This window comes from Homarus americanus, unplaced genomic scaffold, assembly GCF_018991925.1.
Source record: "Homarus americanus isolate GMGI-L3 unplaced genomic scaffold, GMGI_Hamer_2.0 scaffold19318, whole genome shotgun sequence".
NCBI lineage: Eukaryota > Metazoa > Arthropoda > Malacostraca > Decapoda > Nephropidae > Homarus > Homarus americanus.
In genome coordinates, this window is record NW_024732238.1 from 6,049,104 (window position 1) to 6,074,759 (window position 25,656).

Consider the following 25,656-nt stretch of genomic DNA (forward strand, 5'->3'; position numbering starts at 1 on the left):
TTGGAATGGTAGTTGTCAACTAAACCTATTGTATATAACTTATATTATTAAGTAGAATTTTACATTTTTTTTTTACTGTAGCAATGTAAGTTTGTTTACTTTCAAGACATTGTAAATAGTTTATGATCGTGTTCGTGGTACATTTTTAACATGTAATGACTATCAACAACAACACCAGACAACGACCCGAGGTAAACAAAGTGTATTATGTCAACCCTTGTCCAGGAGGCCGAGCTGTGTTGTAGTGGAAGAAAACGGTAGTAAGGGAGAACTTGTATATTATCCCTGGTAAGACCATCCCACTGTATTAGAAGATATTCTTGCCATATCTCCTGATTTTCTCATCCCCTAGCACACTATCTTTCAGTTAGCCACTAGATCTTCTCATGTAATCATTATTTTTATGATATTCCTTTTCTTATTATTAAAAATGTATTATTAATAATCCTCTTCTTCCTCTCTTTATTATTTATACTCTCATGATTTTGCTGCCAGTATCAGTGTAAAAGCAATTAAGTATTCCAAGGCATATGGGTTAGCGGGGGGTAGAAAGAATACAATATTTAAATAAAATAGTTAAAGAGAATAATAAAAATTATTAATGGTTATAATTATCATCAGTCTCTCCCCAAGCTATTACAGTAAATCGATGAATACAAGTAGTATATATGTGTAGAGGTTTTAAATTTATCAATATGGCCACTAGATATATTACAGATGACTAGGCTATACAACAGTTTCAAGCAACAAATAAGTACTTGTCTCTACACACTTGGGTTGCCACTCCACACACGGTTTGCCAGCTGATCGTTAGACTTTAGGGAATTTAAATTTAAACGCCAATGGCTCTCAATTGCCATACCTGCTGTTGCACCCTATATATCTGCTGCATGCACGAATTTTCAACTCGAAGTGGGTTGACTTGGTATAAGTAGACTTCACAGACAAACACCACAAGTAGTTGATAGAATTGGACGAAACTTTATGGAGACATTATTTACCACCAGCTTATTTCACCAGAAGATTAGGGATCGCACCTTATTTCACCTGTTAGGCACCCCAGGTCATTTCACTTGATTAATTTGGTGGCATGATCTTGAAATGTGTTGTGTATCACTGTTTTAGAGGATATTTGTCTCCACACATTCTACTCGACAAATATGCAATTTTATTCAGTGAAATAATTTGGTGCAAGGATTTAATAATTAAAATTTACTTTTCAGTGACGATGAGAGAACAGCTCTAGATTTGTTGATGAGAAGATGGAGCCTATGAGAGATCAGTGTGCATATTACTACACCAAACAGCAAATTGATAACCTTCTTGTCAGGTACATTATATGGGATGGTACATTTGTTTGGAGCATTCTTGATTGTGCGCTGTTGCCATATCGTCAAAATATGTTATCATTGTATTGAATCTTTTTACTTTCAATAGCAGTGTTTAAGTGCATATATTTTAAGTGATATTAGTTATGGTAAACTGAATTTCATTGTTATTTGACTAAATTTTTAATGCTAATCTTTGACTAAATGCAACAGCATACAAACGGGCATCACCATTTTTCATCTGGACAGGTGAGATGAAAATAGTTTATCTCACCTGTGTCAATGAGCAGCAGATGTTCCCCAATTCACACACAACATCCACTAAACAGGCTCGGGTAAAATTTTAGTTTCGGTCATCCACCTAGCTGTAACCTAACCTAACCAAGCCACAGAACCCAGAAAGTATATCTAACCTAATCAGGGGGGGGGGCTCTGCCCCTCAACCCCCCCCCAGATTCCAATGTTAAATTCCTTAGAGTCCCCAGATGACCAAAACTAAAATAATACTGTACCCTGGCCAGTATGACATTATTAATAGCTATATGACATCAGAGACTACCATCAGAATGGACTAGTGTGAACAGGGCTTAACTCCTTGCACAGTTCTCTGCTTTGCAATTCCTGAATTTCAATCTCGGAACATAAAACTAACAGCTTTTCACATTGCTTCTTGATATATATGTTTGTGTTATCAACACCGTTTTCCTTATATTATGCACTGACTCTCTCTTATCTGTTTACTGTTGAATTTTAGCTTTCTGCCTAATGGTGAGAATAAAATCCCTCTTCTTCTCAGCACTGTTACTTGCTGGATGCCATTACAGGACAGTATAAGAGCAGAATGAGAACATAAATCACAAAAATAAGTGAGAAAACATGGAGCCAATTACTTCAAATTAAATGTTACAAACATTGACAAAAGGGTGATGGCAGTGCAATGAAAACAGTGGCAATTTTAAGAAACTTGTGTGTCATTTTGGCTGGTACTGTAATTTAAATACACGGGCATTCAAATTTTGGATGCTTTTGTATTTTCAAACCAGATATTATGTACTGTATGAGATTTTTATTTACAGGGTATCTTTACAACAACTGACAGGGACACAACTAGTTGATGTATCACCAAGAGTGGTGGAGGATACATCAGGGGTCAAGAAGGAGGAGCTAGCCCTAGCCTCTCGGTCTGTTCTTTCTGTACATTCCCATGATACTTCTGTCTCACACACTCAGCAACAAGTCATCAAGTGGCAGCAAAAAATATTAAGGTGAATTAATTGTTCTCCATAGTACAGTATTGTCAATTTTGGAGGGAAAATTCTATTTGATATTTTATCTCTGTTATTCCAGAATGTGAGTGATTACTTTCTGCACAATAAGGAAGAATTTGTTTTTGGTATTCGTGGGTCTATTTACAGGTACAGTATATGTAGGTAGCAAAAGCTTTTTATTTTTCCTGGAAAATACAGGACTTTGAGAATCAAGATCAAATACACACATGTACACTCACGCGCCATAGTTTCGATGCACCCTCTACCACTAGTCCTGGCTCGAGGGAAGTCGTAGTCAGGGCTACAAACCGAACGGTCCCTCTTGTATAGTAATGTTAAGTATAGTAATGGCAAATAAAGTGCGGTGAAGTCACTAAAATACCTGTATCGTGCATATATTCTCTCAAATATTACATCATGAACTGCTATTCGTATAATCCAGCGAAGCTTTGAGCTACCACATTGCAACACTGAACGATGGGTGGGGGGAAGTGAGAGTGGAGGACGTTCGGTATGAAGCCAAGGCTACAACTTCCATCGAGTCAGGAGTAGAGGTAGAGGGTGCATTGAAACTATGGTGCGTGAGTGTACATGCTGTAACAGAAATGTGCTGCTATGGTCCTTCCCTTCCACAAGATTTTTAGTGTTCATTAAAGCAGTTTTGGAACAGGTAATAGGTATTTCTTGGCCTCTGGAACCAAACTAATTATTTCCATTTAAATCAGTTAAACTATAATTTACGATGTCTTCTGGCACCTAACGTGTGAATTATAGACACCATTGTCTAGAAAAGTATACTGTATAGCAGAAAATAATATCTATCACTGTCACTAATAAATCACTTCAGAAACATACATATGAACAGTACTATTATACAGTATTTAAATAATGGAATGAAATTAATCTGACAGCCCGTGTGAGACAGTGGAATATGGACGTCCCATTTATGCAAATGATCAGAAGTACAAGACTCGTCATGAACAAGCCATCAAACTAAAGAAACTTAAACAATGGAAACGGCGTATTTTTACTTACATTCAACAAGATAATTTTCATTGGCAGGTAAGGAGTCTTTCTAGTAAAGTGGAGTCGCAATAATTTGTGAAATACAAATTCACGTTCCTAAATTCGCGAGTACCTCTATTACTACCTCTTAACGTTTACAGTCATTTATCATAATTCATGGCCAGCTGCCGCATTATTTTTTTTTACATAAAAAAACATAAAAGTTGTGGAAATATCATTTCAATGCTCTATTATGACTTAGAAATAGAGTATAAAAAATATAACATAAAACTACAGCCTCAGAGTTAGATGAGACTTACAATTCTCAGATTCCTTGCTAATAAGACATGTCTGGCTTTGCCAGATTTCCTAGTTTGGGCATAATGAATGATCCTATTGACACATGACTTATGCTTCCCCCTTGTTATTAGCTGTGGAACTCATCAGTTACTGACTTAGGGGTGTAAACCATAATAATTGAAAGATTGTAGGAAAAAACATCTTTTATGGCAAAAGCTGAAATGAATAAAGGGAATCCATCCCTTTCCCAAGGGTTGGATTTAGAGCAGCATGGTATGGAGATAGGAGTGGCAAAGTTCATGATTATGGCTGAGGGGTTTTGTTTACGTAATAATCACTGAATAATCATTGAATATCTTCGATAGTTATACAGGCAACCAACTTGCCAAAAGATGCCTAAAATGGCTCCGGGCATAACTGGGTGAAGAGCTGCACAAACAGAAAATATGTTGTTCACTTAAAAAATGTATCCTACTTTTGAACTACTGTGCCCCATGGCAGTAGCAGGCTCTGCCATGTGGTGTTGAGTTTACAGGGCTTTCATGGATCATTCATCATGGCCCTCAACCATAAATTGGGAGTTCATGTTTCAGTTCCTCATTTATAATTAGTTAGTAAGAGAGCACTTGAAGAACTTTTCAGGTAAGTGTTCTGAACATTCTAATTCTTTTATTATTTATAATTATAAAGGGTACATAATAAGTAGACTTGATGAATGTTTTTCATGACAGAACCAGGATGCAGTTACTTTCTCCAAAAGGCAAGAAACAGATGGTTGGCTGAGACAAAGAAAGAACACCTCAAGCAGGAGGTAAGTAGGACAGGTTGCTACATCACCACTCACATCACAATGTAATACTCAAAAAGTGGTTTCTAGGAATGTTTTTATAGATAGTTAATAAAACATGCCCTTTTAGTGAGGGTTAAATGGCTAAATTTTCAGCCAGATTGGAATACTGGGTTTCCTCCTTATTCACCAGCCTTTGCAGTCAGTAACAAAATTGATAAATACTGTATTGGGTGCACTTGCTGGTGGTTGAACAACTCCATTATGAACTAGCATCCTGCCTAAGGAAATCTAACCTAGCCTTCCATTACCTAATTTAGTTAAGCTTGGTTATGTTATGATAGTAAATGATACCATAAATGAAACAAATTTGACCATACAATACATAAACTACAGTAGTTTTCATTAAATTATACAGAAGTGACCAGTGATTAAATAAACACACTGGGTAAAGGTAACTTACTATGGAATTATGGCTTATATCTTAATATGTTTCAACAGTATCACTTTCTTTTTGCACCTATACAGGGGGAGAGGGTTAGGCACATAATTAAACTGCCATGTAAGGGTCAAAGGAGGATGGAATTAGTGCATTCAAAAACCATCCCAGCTTTTTTTCCCCCTTTACAGAAAAAGCGATAAAGACAACAATTCGAGCATAAGTGAGGGAAACAAAGAAGTGGATAAAACAACAGCAAAGGGTACAGGGGTAATACAGTCTCTCGAGCAACAATATTTTTATATCATGGCAGACTTGGCTCCATCTGAATGGTAAGATTACTGTATATTATCCCTTCCTTATTGTATCACTGACAGGGAGTAACCTGTAGTTAAGATTGTAATATTTCTATCACAAATGCTTAGTAATTATAATAAAAGTTTCTCTATTTTCTCCTCACCCATCTTTAAAAGCAACCACACTTATCAGGGGGACCTATTTTCCTCGCCTCCATAATTTTTCCCGTGGCCACACTAACATACCCTTCGCATTGATTTTCCTTTTTTTTTTAGCTACCTCTGTTTTCCACTGTGATTTATTATACACAAGCTTCTGGGACCTCTCACGGCTCTCACCAACACTACTTCTGTCCATTGAACTCATTATTCAGTACCGGTAACTGTAATAATGAGACCACTATAATAACCCAATTTAGAAAAAGAATCCTACTGGAAATAATCATCTGATGGCTTTGTTGAATTGCCTTACTGTTTACTATTGTATACCTGCACTGTCTAGGTACACCATTCACCTGTGTTGTCTGTTCACAAACTGATCTGTATGCCTGCGTTGTCTATACACATGCCGTACCAATTGTAAACTTCAATGACACTATCACAAAATAAATATTATTATTATTACTGTATTATTATTTATTTATTTATTCGTTCATGCTTTTTTATCATCAGTTTTGCCACTTATTAGATTACTAGCTCTTTGGACACTTAACTTTAATGGAATATGGTCATTAGAATATACTGTATAATTATAGAAATAAAAAACATTATTCAGCAGTTGATTAATTCCTTACTCCGTGACTGAATGCTTCATATGTGCATACAGTAATTGTTTGAACCAAAGTGTTTCTTGGCAGCCTGGGAGAGAGCAAAGCCCACGAAGTAGTGCTATGTAAGATCTGCTATGATTTACAAGGTCAGCTGGCAGTTACTCCAGACTTCACTATGCCTACTACCAAAGCCTATAGGTAAGAAATTGTTATTAATTGATATTTATATTTTGAGAAGAGGCTAGTGTGGAAAAGTTTATTGTGTACTGTATTGTGTATGCCTTTGTCATCATCAGGGAATCTCTTGTTAAAGAGTGTAAATACATTTCTTGTATCTCATCTAGAAGACTTAATTCATGCATGACATACAGTACAAAAAATCCCAGTGTAATGAAAGGCTTGGTCTGCTCTGGGAATTGTTGTATGCTGATGACTTGGTGCTGATAGTAGATAGTATTAAAGAGGCAATGAAGAAATTTAAGATGATAGAAAGGTGGAAAGGAATCAAATGGCTTGAGAGTGAATTGGACAAAAACAAGAGTATTGATTTGTGATGTGAGTGAGGAACTCATGGTGGAAAGTGGAAAATGGGCATGTGCTGTCTGTAAGAAAGCTGTTGGCAGGAACTCAGACTGCAGAATGTTGCTGACTATAAAGTATTCTCTATGCACAGGTTAATCTGGCAGGAGAAACTCATCTGGTTGGCAAACATAGGATATGCTACATACTTATGATGTATGTCACTGATGATCACTTGTATGTACATTAAATGCCATATCAGTTAGTATTTTGTTCTTGTCATGAAAGTCACAAATAATGCTTCAGTATGGCACTTGAACCAGAGTTAGACAGTGAGTACATAGTACAGAAGTTACATGGAAAACTGCTTAATGCAACAGAAAATATGGCATGGCAATTTAAACTGTAATACTGTATATGCTGTAAAATTTTTTGGTTATAAAAAATAAAATACATGACCTGTATTTTTTAACCTTTCATATAATTGTTAATTAAGAGACTGAGTAATTTTGAGTGAATAATAAATAGACAATTGTATATATTTACAGACTAGAAAGTTTTGGGTCTGACAATGCCCTGTATGAGTACACAATTGAGAATACGTCTCTCACTCGTTCTGCAGAAGAGAAGCATCAAGATGACCAGCTCGTAAAACAGGTCAGTCAACAGAATTAATATTAGATTATGTAAAACCATCATAATCATATAAATGCTTACTTTTGAAATACACTACATTCATGTGCAGTTGGATATAAAACTGCATGAAAATTTTAAGATGTACAGTAATAATAATAATAAAGAATAGATTAGGTTCCTGGAAAACCATTTGTTAAGTGAATTTTCCTATCTCAAATAACAGAACAAATGGGAAAAATAGGGTTCCATTTCCCAGCAACAAGAAAACCCCAATATCATACCTACCCCAAAATTATGAAATCGGTTATGCTCATTGAGTGAGAATACGTCAGCCGATCTCTCCAAGGTGGCCGCCTCAGCTGACACTCAGGGGCGCACAGTTTGAATTTATGCTGGGACCCAAATTCGTATAAGCGGGGAAGCTCTAATTAAATGAAAAAAGAGGTGTTGATCTAGAAAATTGACTTAAGCCAAATTTTGTATCTTGAACATTCATTAACCAAGGGATACCTGTAATAATAATTATAATACAATAATAATAATCATACGTACAGTATATGCTGTATCTGTAATGTTAACGACATAGTAATAATAATGATAGTTGTGTAGGTGTATTGTATGTACAGTACTGTACTGTATTATGGGCATGTAGTGTTGGAATAATAAGAAAATAACATTTGCATTTGTCTAAGATTATTCTGTATATTTACTATGTATAGTCACAGCCAAGAGTAATCATCCATCCCTCCTACTACTACACCCTTGAGCTCAAGGCTTTTCTACACTATGGGTAACGAGAGGGAGGGGGAAGCATTGATAGAGGAGAGATGGGGGTGACAGACATGGGTAGGGTGGGAGGGCACAAGTCATGGGCCACATAATGTAGTGAGGTTGTACAGTATGTGATCTTAGAATTTTGTCCTAACACCTGATGAAGGTGTAAAGGATATTTCGGTTGGTAAATGTAGCTTGATGTTGATGGGATTTAATATATGAAAATGCAGCGCATACCACCCTCATCCCCGACAAACGGCCCTCCCACAAGTTTACCATTCCCCCTCACCACCACATGTGACTTGCCGCCCAGAAAGGATCTGGCCAGGCACAGGGTTAGGTGGTGGAGTGGATGATTACTTTTGACTGTGACTGTACAGCTCTCTTTTATTATATTTTTTTCTTCTGTTTAGATAGTACACCAGCAGTTGGAGGAAATACAACAAATAGTTGGGTTGGATTGGGATGGACAGAAACGTGGAGAAGGAGAGCTGCGTTTACTGGTTGTGGGAGAGATCACTCGTGCTCTACATTTCTCTGAAGCTTCCTCCCTCTATGTACATTATGTCTTACATCTTCCCCCTGGCAAGTTTTAAGATTTATCATTCCATTTTATTTGTTAATTTCATTATATTTCTAATGAAGTCACGGTAGAATTCATGTAAATAAGTTACTCTGAGTTGGGAACAGGTGAGAATTCAAGTTAACTGAATCTTCATAACTGATGTCTTTACCTGCATGTGTCTAGTTGTTATGTTTCTGCTAATAATCATTTTTACTTGATAACTTTCTATCCTTAGTTCTGGGAAGCTATTGGAGAAGAATAATGTCTGTTGTTATTTTTGGGTAAAGAATCTGTACTGCAGAAATTTATTTCTAGTTTTAATAGCTCCTGATTTACAGAGTTTGCTAGCTGCATGATTGAGCCATTTATCACCATGTCTTTGATATAACAGCAGGGTTCTTCTAAATCAGAGAGAGGTAGTCCACATTGTAGGAGGGAAAAGCAGAACAATACACTATGGAAAGACTTAGGGAGAGGATAAAGGAATAAAAGATTTCAAAGGATATATATAGTGACAGGGTAACACAATTCTTATTTTGATAATGAGAATATGACAGTACAGGAGGTCCTGGGTTACATACATCCGACTTGCGAACATCCACCAAAACAAACGATGTCCCATAAAGTTAAACTTTAAATTTACAGTATTTTATTTACCTGAAGACTTATTTTTTTAACTTTCATTTAGTGTAATTTGTCATTCTATTTCTTTTCTCTTAAATTAAGTGATTTTAAATGTAACGTAAAGGACTTAAGCTATGATATACAGTAGTGGGATTTTAAATATTGTTCTGTAAGTATGGTATGTGCATAGGTTATATGTTTCGACTTGTGTACATTTTCGACTTGAGAACGTTCCCAGGAACAGAACGTGTTCATAACCCCGGGACCTGCCTGTGCTGCCCTCAGTCCTCAATATTTCTTAATTCCCATTATACAAGGAAGTCTGTGCTGTAATTCTTTCCAGGTTGGAGAGCAAACCCCGGCACAGAATGTGAAGGGTTTACTCCATCTTGTAATGTTGGTTATGTGGATGGCACCCATACTGCACACTACTCTACCCCATTCTCTCTTGATGTTACCAGATCCAAATCAGGTAAGATTAATATGTATTTATTTTTTATTAAATATGACCATTAACCCTTTCACCGCGTGTCACGCACTTGCCATTTTATTCTGGTTACTGCCAGACGATTTTATTCAGCTTAGGGTAACCTCCCGCTGTGAAAGGGGCAAGATATAGAATTTCACTAATGAGAAATTTCATTGGCAAATTTCATTGGCAGGCTGATGATGAATATTTCATCATTCCAAAAATGCGATTTTTGCTTACTATTTCTCCAATTTTGTGGTATTAACTGTGAATATGGTAAAGAAGAATATCTCCAAGAAGCGTTCTGTTGATCGCATTCCCAGTGATGATCGTAAAAGAAAGGCCATAACACTTGAAGAGAAGCTCGATGTTATCAACCTCAAAATCACCCTTCTCCCCCATCAAGTTATATTCATATTTCTTCACGGTAAAGTGTTACATTTACTGTATGATTTCATTATTAGATATGAATGTAACATTTATTTAGACTGTGCTAACCTTTGTTAGGCTAACTACTAAATTTTTTTCGATTTTGAGTAATAATCTGCACCTAACCCTATTTTCTCCATAAGCCCTGTTATTTCTATTACGCAAATTTCTATAACACGATGTTTTACAAGAACACAACTATCGCATTATAGCAGAACTGACTGTACTCGGATATTTTTATGCATTTCTAACTTCACTTCTAGATAGATACAGATATAGTCTTGATTGGGTAACAAAAACAGCTATAATATGGATATGATGCATAAATGAAAAAGAATTCTCATTTTTTTCTTTTGAGGCGGAGGCTGGCCACTACTTTTGCTTGCTGTGTTTTCGGTAGACTGGTTAGGTCAAGACCGGGATGAAGGCTATGCTGCATTTCCATTGGTATCTCCAGGTAAGTTTTTTGAAAAGTTTTATTTAAATTTTTTTATTGAAACTTTATGTTATAAGCATTCTAGCAGTGTTTTCGTTTTCTTAAATTGTCTCAAGTTTTAATAACTGTAGGAAGAATTATTCTGTTAACAAATTTAACCTTAGATGTGTTGACTACTGTATTTTGTAAATATGTTTCTAGTTGCCAGTCTTGTAGACTGTGAAGTTAATGAATGTATGACCAAATTTTTCAATTAATCCTTTATACCTGTATATATTTTTGGTTTCAGAAAATGTAACAGATGATCCTAGGCATTGTAAGGATATGGGAAGTAATGTTCATGCTGTGAATACTTGGCGTCCAGCTCAGCTGTCTCCATTGTCACTAATGCGAAGGTTCTTTATTGGAGGGTGTCAGCTTATGGTTGACTCCTCTTACCTCGCTATTGGCAGTAATTCTAAGGTAAGTACGATTAGTACGTATGTGTTTTTATGGCATGTGGGCCACTAGTGAGTAACTTAAACATTTTAAGCACCATGAATCCTTCACGATAAAACCCTCTTTTTCACAAAGTAATTTTCTGTCACAAAAACATCATTCTTGCATATTCAGTATTGCAATTGTTGTTTAAATAAATCCTTTTTCAGACATAAAAGAATCATAGAAAGATATCCATGGTGCATCCTAACTTGGAGTGAAATTTACATATTGGAAGGATGATAATTGTTTCTACTAACATAAACTTTTATACAGTAGACAGAAACAATACGTGGCAAAACAATCAAACCTTAACACAGATTTTCAAGATCTCTTCTCCAACCACCAGTGGTGCTAGCATCTACAGAACCCATCCAGCACACATGCATGCTCTGTGAGCAGTCCTCTTCTTCACTTGACATGACTTTACCACTACCTAATGATGACTCAGATAACCCTACACCACAATCTCCTAACACAACCATGTTGCTTTCTGCGCTTGGCCAATGCCAAGTGAGTACTGTATACTGTACTCACTTATAATGTTCATTCACTAAAATTTACAGTAGGTATTACATTATACAGTATTAATATAAATATGGAACTCTTTCTTTGTTTATACTAAATTCACTTATACTGCTTCAGCCTTTCTAGGAACAACCCTTAGTATGAATGTAGAACAATGACATTAGGTTTCATGTAATATTTTTTTTCTTTACAATATTTTTTTTTTCCAAGCAGGGTCGAGTAAGTCGCTTAGGATTCAGTACTGTGAGTAGTGGCAGCCTCGAACTGAGAACAAACACCTTGATTCAGGTGGAGTCATTGGAGACAGGTATGCATATAAATTATGTTGTTTTACTTGAATACTGATTTAAGTTCATTAGATCCTTTACAAAGAAAAACTCATCTTTAATTTAGACCAAAAGTTTTTTAGGGAGAATGAGAGGTCTCAGTGGGCAATTGCTGGTTAAACCATGATTTTGACCAAAGGCAAAGAGTCAACTACCGGTAAGTTAAGTGTGGATTTAACCCCTGGGCTTTGGGCTATGGTCGGTATACCCCCCACACAGGTATATTCTGGAGCATTAAAAAAACGAATAAAAAACAATTCTAGTCTTACAAACTGGCCATGCATGATATAAACAGGAAATAAATGTCCTTACCACTGGTTGGCAACAAGGGCTAGGAAGAATGGAGGATGTTTATGAAGTGGCATGCTGATGCAGTAGTAACGAGGTAAACAACACTAATGTGTAGGCAGTATGAGGTACATGACACTTGTTTTACTATTTACACTATTAACAATCATTATTACTGCTCCAGTAATTGATCACAATATACTAGACTTGTGCTTGAGGGTTGGGGAGGTAGAAACACACGGTGAAGTGAGTCATTTCCAAGGATGAGATACCTCCATCACAAAAGTTGAGAAGGGACTGGGAGGCTCTCATGTGTGAGTGAGATAAAGATACATACCTATTTGGCAACATAATCTAGCCAGGCCTGCCCTTTTTATTCAAATAGGCCCGCGAAAGTTCAAAACGTCATGTGACGTGACCCTAAGCCTTGGGGTTAATGTTGACAAACTTCCGATATAATGAGGCTCCTTTGTACTCCAACAAACACACACACACACACACAGAATGCTAGGGAAGTGGACAGCTTGACATAAAGATACTGAGTATAAGTCTCGGTCATAACCGAACAAATTATCTCACTGTTGAAGCTGTCCTACATTTCCCACGCTTACCTGATCTGATCCAACTGTAACCAACCCAGATTTCACTCCAATCACCTCCGTCATTCATCCTCCTCATCCTAGGATGGGGAAGTTGAGGAGTTGACTTTGAGGAGACATTTCAGTCAACAAACTAAACAACACATCATCACAGATTTATAACCATTTTCATTACAGTAATTGCATGGATTAGCCTTGGCAAAAACATATGGAACAAAATTACTGAAATCGATGACTGAAGATGTGAAATGGATGTTAGAATATGAAATATAGCCAACTTTGGATTAAAGTATGTTTCAAGACGATTTTTGTTTACACATTTAAAAAGTTGCAAAATGCTGTTTTGCTTGACCTCTTGGTTGAGTATTCAAGAGGTTATTACCAAAGTGCTGGTCATACCTAGAATAGATTTGTATTAATTTATTTTGCCATAAAATTTACATCTAGAAATTAAGTGGCCTGATTTTCAAATTTCAGATTTGACTGTGCAAATGGAAAATTCATCTAGCTGGCAGCTGTCCACTCTTGCAGTGATTGATGCATTTAATAAATCAAGGCAAAAACTCAGAGCAGCCAAGCAAGGTCTTTTGTGAATTATAGAAGGTTAATATTTTATACAACTGCACATAATAATATTTATGAATATGCATATAATACAGGTATCCCCCAATTTACGATGAGGTCACGTTCCTGAAAACCCCCATCGCAAATCAAAGGATTGTAAATTGGGATCATTATAACAGGGGTTCAATGGAATACAGTACCTTCCCAGCCAGTCCAACATCTACACATGTCAACGAAAAAAGAATTCTACACTAATAAAATAACACAGCTTTCCTGAGTGCCTTGGCCTTCTCAGACACAGGAGCCTTCAGCAAAGCAAGTTTGGTTGGATGATGGCCATCATTCGTGCAAATTTTTTTTTATCGTAAATAGGTAGGTGGTCTTAAAACATCACCATCGTTGAAGCGAAATATCGCAAATCGGGGTATTCCTGTACGTCTTTAAAACTTATACACCCTGGTAATTGCATGAATGCTTGCTGATGTGTGAGGTCTTCCATAACTTTGAGACAGCTTGTATGTGTGTGTTTGTGTGTATGTTCAACACAAACAAAAAATAATAAAGCCTTGCTAGTTTAACAAGATTTGTGACAGGGCTATTTAAATACCATATCAACTATACTGAGTACATAATGTGGTTGAATCCCCTTACAAACATCTTAAATTATTTATTTGACTTTGGTATTTTTCCTGATGTATGGAAACAAGGTACCATAATGTCCTTACCTAAGATACAGTACTCACATCAACTGAGCTTCTTGGTGACCTTAGCCTGAACTTTGGTAAAAGATTAGAAGGAATTGTAACAAGGTGGGTTTTGAAGATATTGCATCAGAGCTTGATTGAGAGCTGCAATATGGCAGTGTGAGAGGATAGTCAGCACTACAACTGAGGGCCTTAGAATCACAAGGCTGCAAGTGCCATTTTTTAAAAAGTAAGAAACAAGCCCCTAAAGTTTTTTGTGTTACTCCACAACCAATAAAGATATCGAGGTGGGGTTTGTTTTATTTTGAAGATTTTTGTTTAAAAGTTTTGTGTACGAGTGTCATGCAACGCAGCACATGTGCTCATGCCGTCGAAAGTACATGCTTGGTGTTTAATGTGTTAAATAGGTATTTTTGTTTTGTTTTTAGTACAGGTTGTACCTCTCTAGTCCGGCAACCTCGGGACCTGACCAGTGCCGGACCATGGAAATTCACCCTTTTCCTGGATAGATAGTGACTTGTGCTTATGCTTGGAAGCACTAGCACCACTTTCTCTGCATCATGGTCTCTTTGAAGACATATGGAAGGGTTAAATGTCATATACAGTAGTAGCTTCTCAAATTTCGCGAGTTTTTAATTCTTAACGTATTTTATTGGAACACAAAAAAATAAATAATAAAAATTTGGACGGCGGAAACTTGAATTTCGACGGGTTTGAACGGCCCGCCAACGTGCAGACGACGTGCATAATCGTGTAAACAGCGTCATTTCTCTTATGTACAAAAGATTCATTATTGTTTATTACTGAATGTCTTTTTTATTGAATTAATGTTTATGTGTGCAAAATGAGCAATACAATTCATTAATAATACGTAGAATATTAAAACACACGAGGAAATGACACAGCATTGTTTTCGTTGATTACAAAGCCAGTGACTGACTGGTTCTACTTATAAAACTGAAGAAAATAAGACCTTGGTTGTAGCTGTAGTAAAATTAATATGGTTGTTTTAAGTAATGTTATTTAATGTTAATAAATGGAACAATAGAAGTAGCTAACAATAATGGTAAAGAAAAAAGAGAGATCGCGTATGTAAGTGCGCATGCGCACACGTGAAAACATATCGTCATTACTTTACATAAGAATATGAAAGCAACACTTATTTACTGTTCATATATATTTTAATTAATGTTTCTGAATTTGTTTTTATTGAATTAATGTACGTGTGTGCAAAATTAACAATACAATTTATTAATAATACGTGGAATATTAGAGGAGACGAGACGGCTGCCGGCATTGTTTATGTTAAAGCTTACAAAACCAGTGACTGATTGGTTCTACATATAAAACTGAAGAAAATAAGACCCTGAGTTTAGCTGTAGTAAAATTAATGTAAAAAATGAATATGGTTGCTTGAAGTACCTGTAATGTTATTTAATGTTAATAAATGGAACAATATAAGTAGCTAACCATTAATGGTAAAAAAAAAAGTGAGACTGCTCGTATGTAAGTGCGCACATGTGAAAATATATCGTCATTACTCTACATAAGAATATGAAAGCAACACTTATTTACTGCTCATATATATTGAAGGGTTAAATGTTGTACTCTGTATAGACAAGCAGAGAGAGAGAGAGAGAGAGCAGCCGAACTGCCGGATGTAAACAAACCTTAATTTCCCGCGGCTTTTTTTTTTTAAGGGGATTAGCCCACCCGGGCATAGGTCACTGACCCACATTGGGTCCTGAGGGGCAAAAATTTATACTCCTGTAATAATAATTCAGATAAGTAAAAAAAAAGAAAAAAAAAACTGCCTATCTACCTATTGGACAAACTAAAATCGTTCCGGACCACAGAATGCCGGACTAGAGAGGTACAACCTGTATTATATAATAATAAAGGAAACAAGTGAAAATATACTATTATATGGTACAGTACTTACCCTGACAATGGCGTGGCAGGCCCCGAAGTTGTGCTGGCTGTTAAATGCAGGGCGTTTCATGACACCATCACCTGATGCGACCTGGGTCACATCGCACCACGCACATCAATATTTTTGTTTTTAGGGGAGGGGAGGTGCAATGGAGGAACCCCTCCCCTACATGTCGAATCCTCCTTGCAGCAGGGTCTTTTTCTATTTTATGTTTTTTCCAATATTCATGGCATCAACACTAATAATTTTCATTATAATAATCCTGAATACTTTTTATTTTCCATGCAAATTTTTATACTTTTTACCCCCTACACTCCTCTATTTACGCTTCAGCAGTGGTGCAGAGTGGTTGCCATGGAGAACTCCAGGATGCTATAGCCCCAGAGCCCACAGGCTACCACCCGACTTTTGTCAAGAGGTACTAGGCCATAGAACTACTCGACGTAATCAATGATGTGGTCATCTTCGTCCACCTCAACATCAGAAGAATGTTTGCCTACCATTGACTGCTGTTACCTGAATATCTGATGGAAGTACTCTTTCTTGCTTTCTGGAGCAATTTAGTGCACCAATTCCTGCAGGGTCCTTGAGCTTTTCTGGGGCCAAAGCGATGGGCCCAGTGTACCTGGGTGGAAATGGCACAGCACTAAGGTTGAACATCTTGCAGGAGTAGCCCTTCTGTCCTGGCATCAGACGAACCCGGGATGCAGGATTATTGTCAGCGTAGCCCTGTTGCACTGCAAATCCTTCCTTGTATGCAACATTGAAGAGCAGTATCCTGGCATTTGAGAAGTCCTCTTGATGAAGTATGTCTGCATCACTCCAAAGTCCAGGAAGTCACTCTGTTCCATCTCCATCACCTTGAAACCCTCGATCTTTACATCTTTTATCAAACCAACATAGTCTGCCTTGGTTACTATATTGGGATGCTTTCACAGCTTAAATTCCCAAACTGACGGTCACATGGCATGTACAGTATGAATGTCCTGGTACAAGAAAAGTGTGGTGGATGGTGAAGAAGGGGGTTTTCATGCAAGAGACAAAGGCACAGCAGCATGAAGTTAATGTTTTTATTTTGTCCGGCATAATTGTCAGAAAAAAGCACCAACTGTTTCATTTTGAGCGTCATGGTTGTCCCTAATGCACTTGAGAACACAACTTTTGCCACTTCTACACCTCCGTTCTTTGCTGTGACCTCATCCCACACATACATCGTGGATTTCTTTGTCTTCATGTTGTAGATACAGAAGTTGTATGTCCACATTTGTAAAACGCCACACTTGAGGACTCAGGGGTAGGCAGCATCTGTTGAAGATCAAAACAGAGTGCCAGGACATCTGGATTATTAAATCGACTAGTGCTGTAGGTTGTCAGGAAGTCCTGTCCTTTTTTGGCAAGGGCATCGTGATCCTTCAGCGCTCCTTCCAGCTCGGCAATGTGGGTCTCCTTGCCTGCTTCTTCTTGGTAGGTAGAAGATCGCATTTGCTACATGTGTCCACCCTAACAGGTGCGAAGCATATGTTAAACTCACTATTAAACACATTTCTATAATAACTGAGCTTCACTTTCTCCTCAGTGGGAGGACACTTTAGGCAGCAACCGTATGCGCTCACGAACACACTCTGCCGTCAGCTCTTTGAGCTTGCTGCCAGGTTCATGCAAACAACTTTTGTCAGGTATCCTGCCAGTGAGCGTAAATTTCTTTATAACGATTCGCATCCTCTTCTTCCCAATGTGGAAGATTAAGAGAAACCCATTCTTACACACTGGAAGGTCGTCACCTTTGTACAGCACAATCTGAGAATGGGCTGGTGGAGCGTCATCGTCTTGCGGCGTCGTTTCACAGGCACGGAATACATGAGCGACTGCAGGTATGCTGTTTGCTTATCATGGGATGCCAGGGCTCAAGATTTCTTGAACACCTCCTGTGTGTCTGGCATCGTTATCTTGTCAAAACACCCATCTCAGCACAGGGGCCCTATTTTCCTCTTGGGCATAAGTTTTCCATTTGTTTCTACCCACATAGGCTTTCCCTGAGTCACGTGCATGCTTGGATTTAACTTGCTTCCATGTGTCCACTTTACACACTCATTTCGAACCCAATGATGGGCCTGGTTCGTCAATAACACTCTCCTCACTACCACTAGACACTGACGAATGATCACTATCAGCCATGATGTACTTTATGCACTAACACTGTCTTAAATGGTAAATAAATCCAAGCGATCACTCTTCCACAACTTGAAAGTAGCCGGGGAATGTGAAGATTGAGTAACAACAAAGCGAGGAAGCTAGCAGTGTGAGAAGCGTGATGATTCGCTCATAATACCCCAGAAGCGTGCTGATTGACCGAAGCTGGTCTACTTGGGAGGTGTGGCAGGTGATGCGCGCCTCTCATAGGCTGCTATGCGAGTTAAAGGGAGTCGGTGAGACTTGTGGGCTTGTGTGATGAATGCGCGCTGACGAGCTGAACATGGCCTTTTAGGTACACAAACCAATGTTTCCTTAGCAGCATGATAGATGGAGTCGCTATATCTTCCTGACATTTCCCTGTGCAGACAGGCTCAAGCTTTGTTCATTTTATCACCTTGTACATTTATGTTTATAATTCTGTTTTCATCTACAAGACACAGATATCACTTGCAACTGCCAGAGTACATTCCAAGAAGTGTCCTTCCACCTGGATGTTTGTAGGGTAACGGGCAGCTATGAAATTACCAAGGGTAAAGTATTATTGCTGGTGACAAATTATTTATGGCTGCTCCAGGATATTTGAAACAAGGCAGGAAAAAATCGAGATGTATCGCACACATCCATAGGACTGGTTCAAAATGAACAAGGTATGTTTGTAGAAATGAAAGGGTGAAATATGTGGACCATAATGTTTCCCATGTGCAACTGGATGCTACTTTTAATATTTTAGTTGGCTAATGGCAGGTGATTTTATTTAGCATAGAGAGACTCCTCATACCCAAGGGGGTTAAGTAAATATGGAGGTCAAGGTTAATTATCCTTCCCCAAATTATAGATATGAAATCTTTATTTAGAATATGAAAAGAAAATACACATTTATTAAACAACAGAAAAAGGCTATCCACAAAACTATTCAGGGCCCAATTTTTACAGTTATCTTGCAAGACAGCTATGTAGAATCTTATTGGAGGCTGCCAAAAATGTGGCTTCTCAATTTCCCTAAGTTACAAATAATTTTGTTAATCTTATGTAAAGCTAATATAAAAAAAAATTCTTTCATGTGCTTTTTCAGCATAAAAAATTGCAGTGCCCTTATCAAATGTTCGGTATCTGATAAGAGAAAAATAGTTTAGAAATATAATGAAGTAGCATCCCAATCAGGAAAGCTCTTAGTTGTCAAGCAGATGTAAATATCAAGCCCCAAGTACAGGTATTGGAATGGCTACTAACATATGTTGATAGAAATTAAATCATATCATGTGTAAAATAAGATGATAGATCTCACAATAGTGTGTACAGCACAGTGCAAATAAAACCAAATCTTTCAGCAGTTAATATAACAAATACAGTTTTCCATACAAAACTTTAATACAATTACTAAAGCAGTCATTCTTATTTTATTGAAGAACACAAAACTAACTTTTGAGATAAGATTCTTAAATAACTTGAGGAATGTATGAGGAAACAAGAGAGATTGATTCACAGTAAGCCTAAACCTGATGAAAACATACAAGTATATTGAGGGGATGCCATACTGTTTTCCATGATCTACATATACAGTATATTGTATTCAAAGCTTATTATTGTACAGTATACTTTTAAGAACTGCACTCTATTATCATGTCAAATTAAACAAGATATACAAATGTATTCATTACAAAAATTATTTTCTTGAACTGATAATTATCCTTGGATGATCCTTAATTACTTCTTCTCTTTATAACCTATACACAAGACAAAAAATATTCATATGCACTGACACATTTCATGGTTCAGCTTTTCCTATTACACTGCAGTTAAGAAATCTCTCTGGTAATCTAGTGAAGCATATTTTGATAATTAAGGATCTCCTGAAACATATTCCTAGTGTATCCTGGTACAACAGACACATAATGAACACACACAAGACCATCTCTACTTTTGTAAGCTTTAAAAGCATAGGAGCATACAGACTCTCAATTTATTTGCAGTTTCTGCTTTAATACAATACAATATATCTTGAATTCCCAAAGCATTTCCTAATACGTTACAATAAAAAAAATTCCAAAGTGCCGTATTTCATTACAGAGGTAGTACTCTGTACGGTACTGTACGTGTTTGCAACCAAACTTCTATCAAAACATAGTTGAGGTATTTTATTTCTCTGTAACTGCAAACAATTCTTATAGTGCTATTAAATTTTTGGCAACCATTGGCAAAGAGCATAAGATATAAAATTCTTGAGAAAGCACCTTTTCTCACTTCAACACTAATGCCATCATTTCAAATTACTCTTAACAATTTATAAAATAACTCGTGTCTGAATAACTGCTTCTTGGATTGCAGTTCTTGAGACTTTAGGTGACTCATGTCCTGAGAGAACAGCTTAGTGCTAGGCCTGTGCTAACAGATGACATGCCCACTTGTGCTGCAATCTATTGAAGTCTGGGGAAACTACATATTCACCAGCTGGTTGACTGTCTTTGACATTTATTTATTAATCCTTTAAAAAACTTATTAGCCCTCTAACTCATCATGATGCAAATCGCATAAAATCATTGAGTGGCTCTTATTTGTATCGATGACACGAATTGCACCATTAACCCTTAGAAAATTCACCCCCCCCCCCATTTTTTAGATAATTGTGTCATCTTTTCGTACATTATAGATGACTGCACGATCTTGCGAGAGAAGCTTCCAGAAAGTGCCAAAGCATGGGCGGAGTTCCGCTGTCCATCAGTTTCCTCTTGTCAGCCGCGTTGGTAGGTCACATTTGTCTCTTTATTATCTCTCTCACCCTCCCCGTAATTAGTCACATCAAAATTTCAAAGTCATCATTGGCGTGTTTGTGAGAAAATGGAGATATGGTGCTAGAAACAAATACTCTAACTCCTTTTCTTTATTTGGAGTGAAAAAAATTGTCTTGTTCTTGTATTTTTTTCCTGCACGTTTGAGTCAAAACAATAGCAAAGCGAGTAATGTATAAATCATGCAAAAAAATTCCTGTGGGATAAATTGGCAGCAGAACAAAGATAACCAGACCTCACGCGCGTGGTCCTAAATGACTTTTGTTGTGGTCAAGGAAACTTAAAAACTTATTGTGTACGTAAAAATTAATGAAAAATACAACATAAAAAGTACTGAATGCTTCTCCACAATATGAAACATTAAAGATATATTTAGTGGTTTCCTTGCTATCAAGGTCACAGTCTCAAGTTAAAGAAACCAGAATTTGTCAGAATAAAAACCCAAAAGAGAATGTTGTGACAGTAAGAGTTTTGAACTCTTGTAGTAAATAAAATTAACACAAATGGTACGTATGGTTGCCTCATGAAGGGCCATTATACAGGTACCTGTAATGTCGGCAGTCTGCCGACCTTTTTCAAATCCTTCAATCAGCAGTAACTGAGGCTATTGTTAAATTCAAATTTGTGCAAATGAAAATAACTAAGTATTTCTTAAATGGATGGGTCAAAGACAACTGCATTTGGGCCCAGAGGAAGAGAGTTGGAGTGGTGAGGTTACTGGGTAGGCAGTGCCTGAGATGACGGTCTGTTTTAAATACAACAAATTTGTCTAAAAATGTAACCACCACAAGTTGAATTTAAGAAAACAGGCAATGCACTGGTGTACAATGGAGCTAGGAGTCCATGGAAAGTATGTACGATGCACCCTCGTTTTTTACGCATTTTTTACAGTTTTGACTTCGCGGATTTTCCTCAGAAATATATTTTTATTGCAACAGGTATTAATGATTTTTGTGTTTTGCACTTGAAAATCCCGTCATGGCTCCAAAACATCCTTCTAAAGGTGGTGATAAGGGCAGTAATGCACCAAAGAAGCCTAAGAGAAAAAAAAAGTGTTTACTTCAGTAGGGAAAGTCAAAGTAATGAAGAAAACTGAAACCGGCATGAGCTATGCGCTAGGGGATATGGGATGAACGAATCAACAGTTCGCTACACAAAAAAAAAGAGAGAAAGATGTCGTTGATGTGGTTACTGCTATTGCACCAGCAAAGGTGACAAAATGTGAGAGATCCGGCACTGATTAAAATGGAGAAAGCGCTGATATCGGGTTCAAACCGCCACCGCATACCGCTTGACTAAGTTAATCAAGGGAGAGGGAGGGTCATCTTCAGATTAATCATCACCATTCATTCATTCATCATGTTGTGATGTACTAGGGAGAGAGTTTGGAGGGAGGATCAAGAGGACGGAACAACATAACTGGGCTGGTGACTACAGTATTCCTTATGCGTTGTATTTTTTAGGTATGTAATATATAAAATAATTTTTATTTGTGATTTTCTTATGTTGTTTTTACAAATTATTTAATGATATATGAGAGGGAGAGAAGTTTACAGATCATCAGAAACACGTTTAGGGCCATGCAAGTGATTGGGGATATGTTATATAATATTGAATATTACATGCTAAGTTAATATCTGGAAAAAAGTATTCGCGATTTTGCTCTTTCGAGGTAATATCAGGAACATAACCCCCCGCAAAAAACGAGGGACCTCTGTAGTTTCAGACTCAACAGAAGGATAGGGATATATGTTAATCTTCTCTTTTAAATTACACTATATTAAAGCAGTTGCAGGAGTTTATAATGCCAGATTATTGACATTGCACAATATCCACATCTGAATTTAAATTGGAAGCTGTATGACACCCAATCAGCTTACCCTTTGTTATAAGCTTGCTATCCTATTCAATACAGTAAAACCTCAATACTGTACACCGCACTTCAGTACACTGGTATTGCCTTTTTTGGACTCTGTGGTGCTTCTGACTGCCCCTCTATTTACCAGAAATATTTGTAAAAGGTTCGGAAAATCCAGCATCAGTCTGGACGGTTTGTGTGTGCAGTTGAACGTCTGTACGTGGGTTTCACATGGCACATCTCAGTCCTGCCTTCATGAGTACTGTATAGAATCAGTGTGCCACATTTCACTAACTCCACTCATTTACGTGACTTTTTATGTAGAGTACGAATTACAGTATCATTAACAGGGATATGCCAAGGTTTTAAGAAATGGGTTAAAATAATGTACAGTACTGTACATATTTAAAAAAAATATGAAAAGAACAACATTTGTTCACTGAATACTGTACAGTGGTCTAATCGGATTTGCTGTAGGCCTAATGAGAACTATGACTCCGTATGTAAGCAAGCTGGGGGTTGTGAGGGCTGATAGGGCGTTGCTGCATTTGCCAGGTTTATTTAGTGATTTATTATTATATTCTCACATGATCAGCCTCTTACGGTTTGTGATTCATCATGATTAATATAACATCTTCAATAATGAAAAATATATACATATACAATACTTTATATAATTTGTAATTTGACTTGAAGATAAAAGGATAAGCTGTATCGGAAGGTATTCACTCAGGATGCGTTCGTGTGAGAGCTTTCAGTCAATCAGCTTTCAATAGGGTCACTATAACATATTGTATAGTATTTGATATGGGGTTTCCTTCCTAACAATGTTATTTATTACCTTTGAGTGTTACATGATGGCTCAATTTGGCAACTTGTACACTTAGACATCTGGTTAATGTAAACAAATAAAACAGTGATGAGTAATAGGGCCAACTTGATACATTTCATTGCTATAATCTAATGCTACTGAAGCACTAATATTGTTGAGGATCTTTGAAGATATCTAATAAATAATTTTCTACAGTGCTGTGTATCCATAGGAGACCCACCCAGGTAGTGCCTCAGGAGGAGTTTTGGCAAGACTAAATACAAAAGAAAGTAAAAACATAAATAAAGAAACAATAATAGTACCAAACAGGTAAGAGTTGAGTTTATCTTGTTGTAAATGGCAGTTACAATTCCCATAAGTGCCTGTCTGAACCATTTTCTTTGGTTTCTCTTTAGTATAAATTTATTACCATACTGTACTGTATTTTACTTAATGCTTATTATTGGCTTATAATCATTGTGTTCAAAATTTGTCATAAAAAATATGATAAGTGGCATTTTAACTTTTTATGTTTCCTTTTCTGTAGGAACATATCTTGGCTTTTATAATGGGAGTCTATAAGAATATTGGCTAAGATTTACTAAAGGTTTTTCAGGAAGAGAACCTTTTCATAAACTGGGATACAGGCAGCCCGCGACTTATGAACGGGATCTCAATATATTCATCACATTAATCTGTAATTAAAATCCCATTTTTTACATTAATTTCATTATTCTACATTGTTTAACATCACCGTATTTACATTATTTGTTATGTGTGGGATATTGTTGTCATTTTGTATGGGCAGGGTTGTGCTTTAGCCTAACCCATGGAATTAACTTACAAACAGGGTCCAGGAACATAACCCACTCATAACTCTGGGACTGCCTGTATACCTGCATAAAATGAACAGTTAAAAAATTTACATCAGCAAAGTTTTGCTCCTGTGAAAACAATACTGTATACGTATCAAAACGATTTCCATTATCAAAAGTAATATTATCTTAAGACCTAAAATTCAAAACTAAATGTTTCATTTTGTAAAAGAAAATAAATTTGCATTAAACAAGATATATTTACAATACAATCACCAAGCACAATACACGTTTCATTTTATAAAAGAACAACTATTTTAAATAGGATGTTCTGTTATTTAAATATCTATCACTGTGAACAATACAACAAAACTCCTTGTCAAAGTTAAACATTTTGACAACTGGACTCTGTTAGGATTTGTTAAAAACACTTTTTTGGTGACGTACTGAATATTTTTAAAATATGCTCCTGAAGTGGCCCAAGGTATTGTTACTAAGAAATATACTGTACAGTACACTGAAAGTACTGTATAAGCCTTCTTACACTATAGGTTTGTTAATCAATCTATCATTGTGGTCAAGTCTCAACCTTAATCATCCACTTCCATACTCACGCTCATAAAATGAGTCATGTCCAGTGATGGCTCGCGTGTCTCTTGAACATCAGGTGTTACTGACGGTAGTGATGTTCCCGGTGATAGAATACCACTCACAGCAATGTTGCTGAAGCCAAGATTAGCCAAAGATAATGCCCCTCCAGTTACTGGGTCTCCATGATACACCATGGCATCTGACACTGATGGATAGGCAGACTTTCTTCCACCTTCACATAAAGCAAGATGCCGTGCTGTTGGTGACAGAGTTAAAATAAGAGACAAGAAAATAAACAATATGGTAATTACATCTGACAATTAACAACTTCCTTATTGCTACACCATTCAGCATCACAATCTATCCCTTTAATTTAGTAGTAATGATTTAATGCTCTGCCTGCTCTCCCAAAACAGCTACACATATTTAAAATATTTTCATCATCATAGAAAGAGTAATAAGCAGCATGTTAATACAGTCAACCCTCGCTTTACGCGGTCCCACTTTACGCGTTTCCATGTTTACGCGGTACCCTGCC

At 36.9% G+C, this 25,656-nt stretch overlaps 2 protein-coding genes across 6 annotated transcripts in view; one reads left to right on the forward strand and one right to left on the reverse strand.

Moving 5' to 3' along the window:
• Positions 1–150: 150 nt before the first annotated feature.
• Positions 151–24,034, forward strand: LOC121868392 (Meckel syndrome type 1 protein homolog). Of its 5 annotated transcripts, none has more exons than XM_042368980.1 (15): positions 151–191; positions 1,224–1,330; positions 2,405–2,593; positions 3,508–3,658; positions 4,633–4,712; positions 5,319–5,459; positions 6,281–6,391; positions 7,261–7,369; positions 8,536–8,707; positions 9,655–9,783; positions 10,568–10,666; positions 10,935–11,107; positions 11,861–11,957; positions 13,341–13,466; positions 16,401–23,927. In XM_042368980.1, the coding sequence occupies exons 2-14, from the start codon at positions 1,263–1,265 to the stop codon at positions 13,454–13,456; spliced, it is 1,635 nt and encodes a 544-aa protein (XP_042224914.1). In that variant the 5' UTR covers positions 151–191; positions 1,224–1,262; the 3' UTR covers positions 13,457–13,466; positions 16,401–23,927. The 5 variants fall into 5 exon arrangements, with proteins under 5 accessions (XP_042224914.1, XP_042224915.1, XP_042224912.1 ...); XM_042368981.1 differs by lacking the exon at positions 16,401–23,927 and adding an exon at positions 23,929–24,034 and having other exon boundaries at positions 163–288; XM_042368978.1 differs by having other exon boundaries at positions 163–288.
• The window catches only part of LOC121868223, a 33,541-nt gene continuing 26,971 nt past the window's right edge, over positions 19,087–25,656 (reverse strand). Inside the window, exon 24 of the mRNA XM_042368534.1 lies at positions 19,087–25,374. Within this exon, the coding sequence (XP_042224468.1) occupies positions 25,118–25,374 (257 nt within the window). The 3' untranslated portion in view covers positions 19,087–25,117. The remainder of the gene's footprint in view (positions 25,375–25,656) is intronic.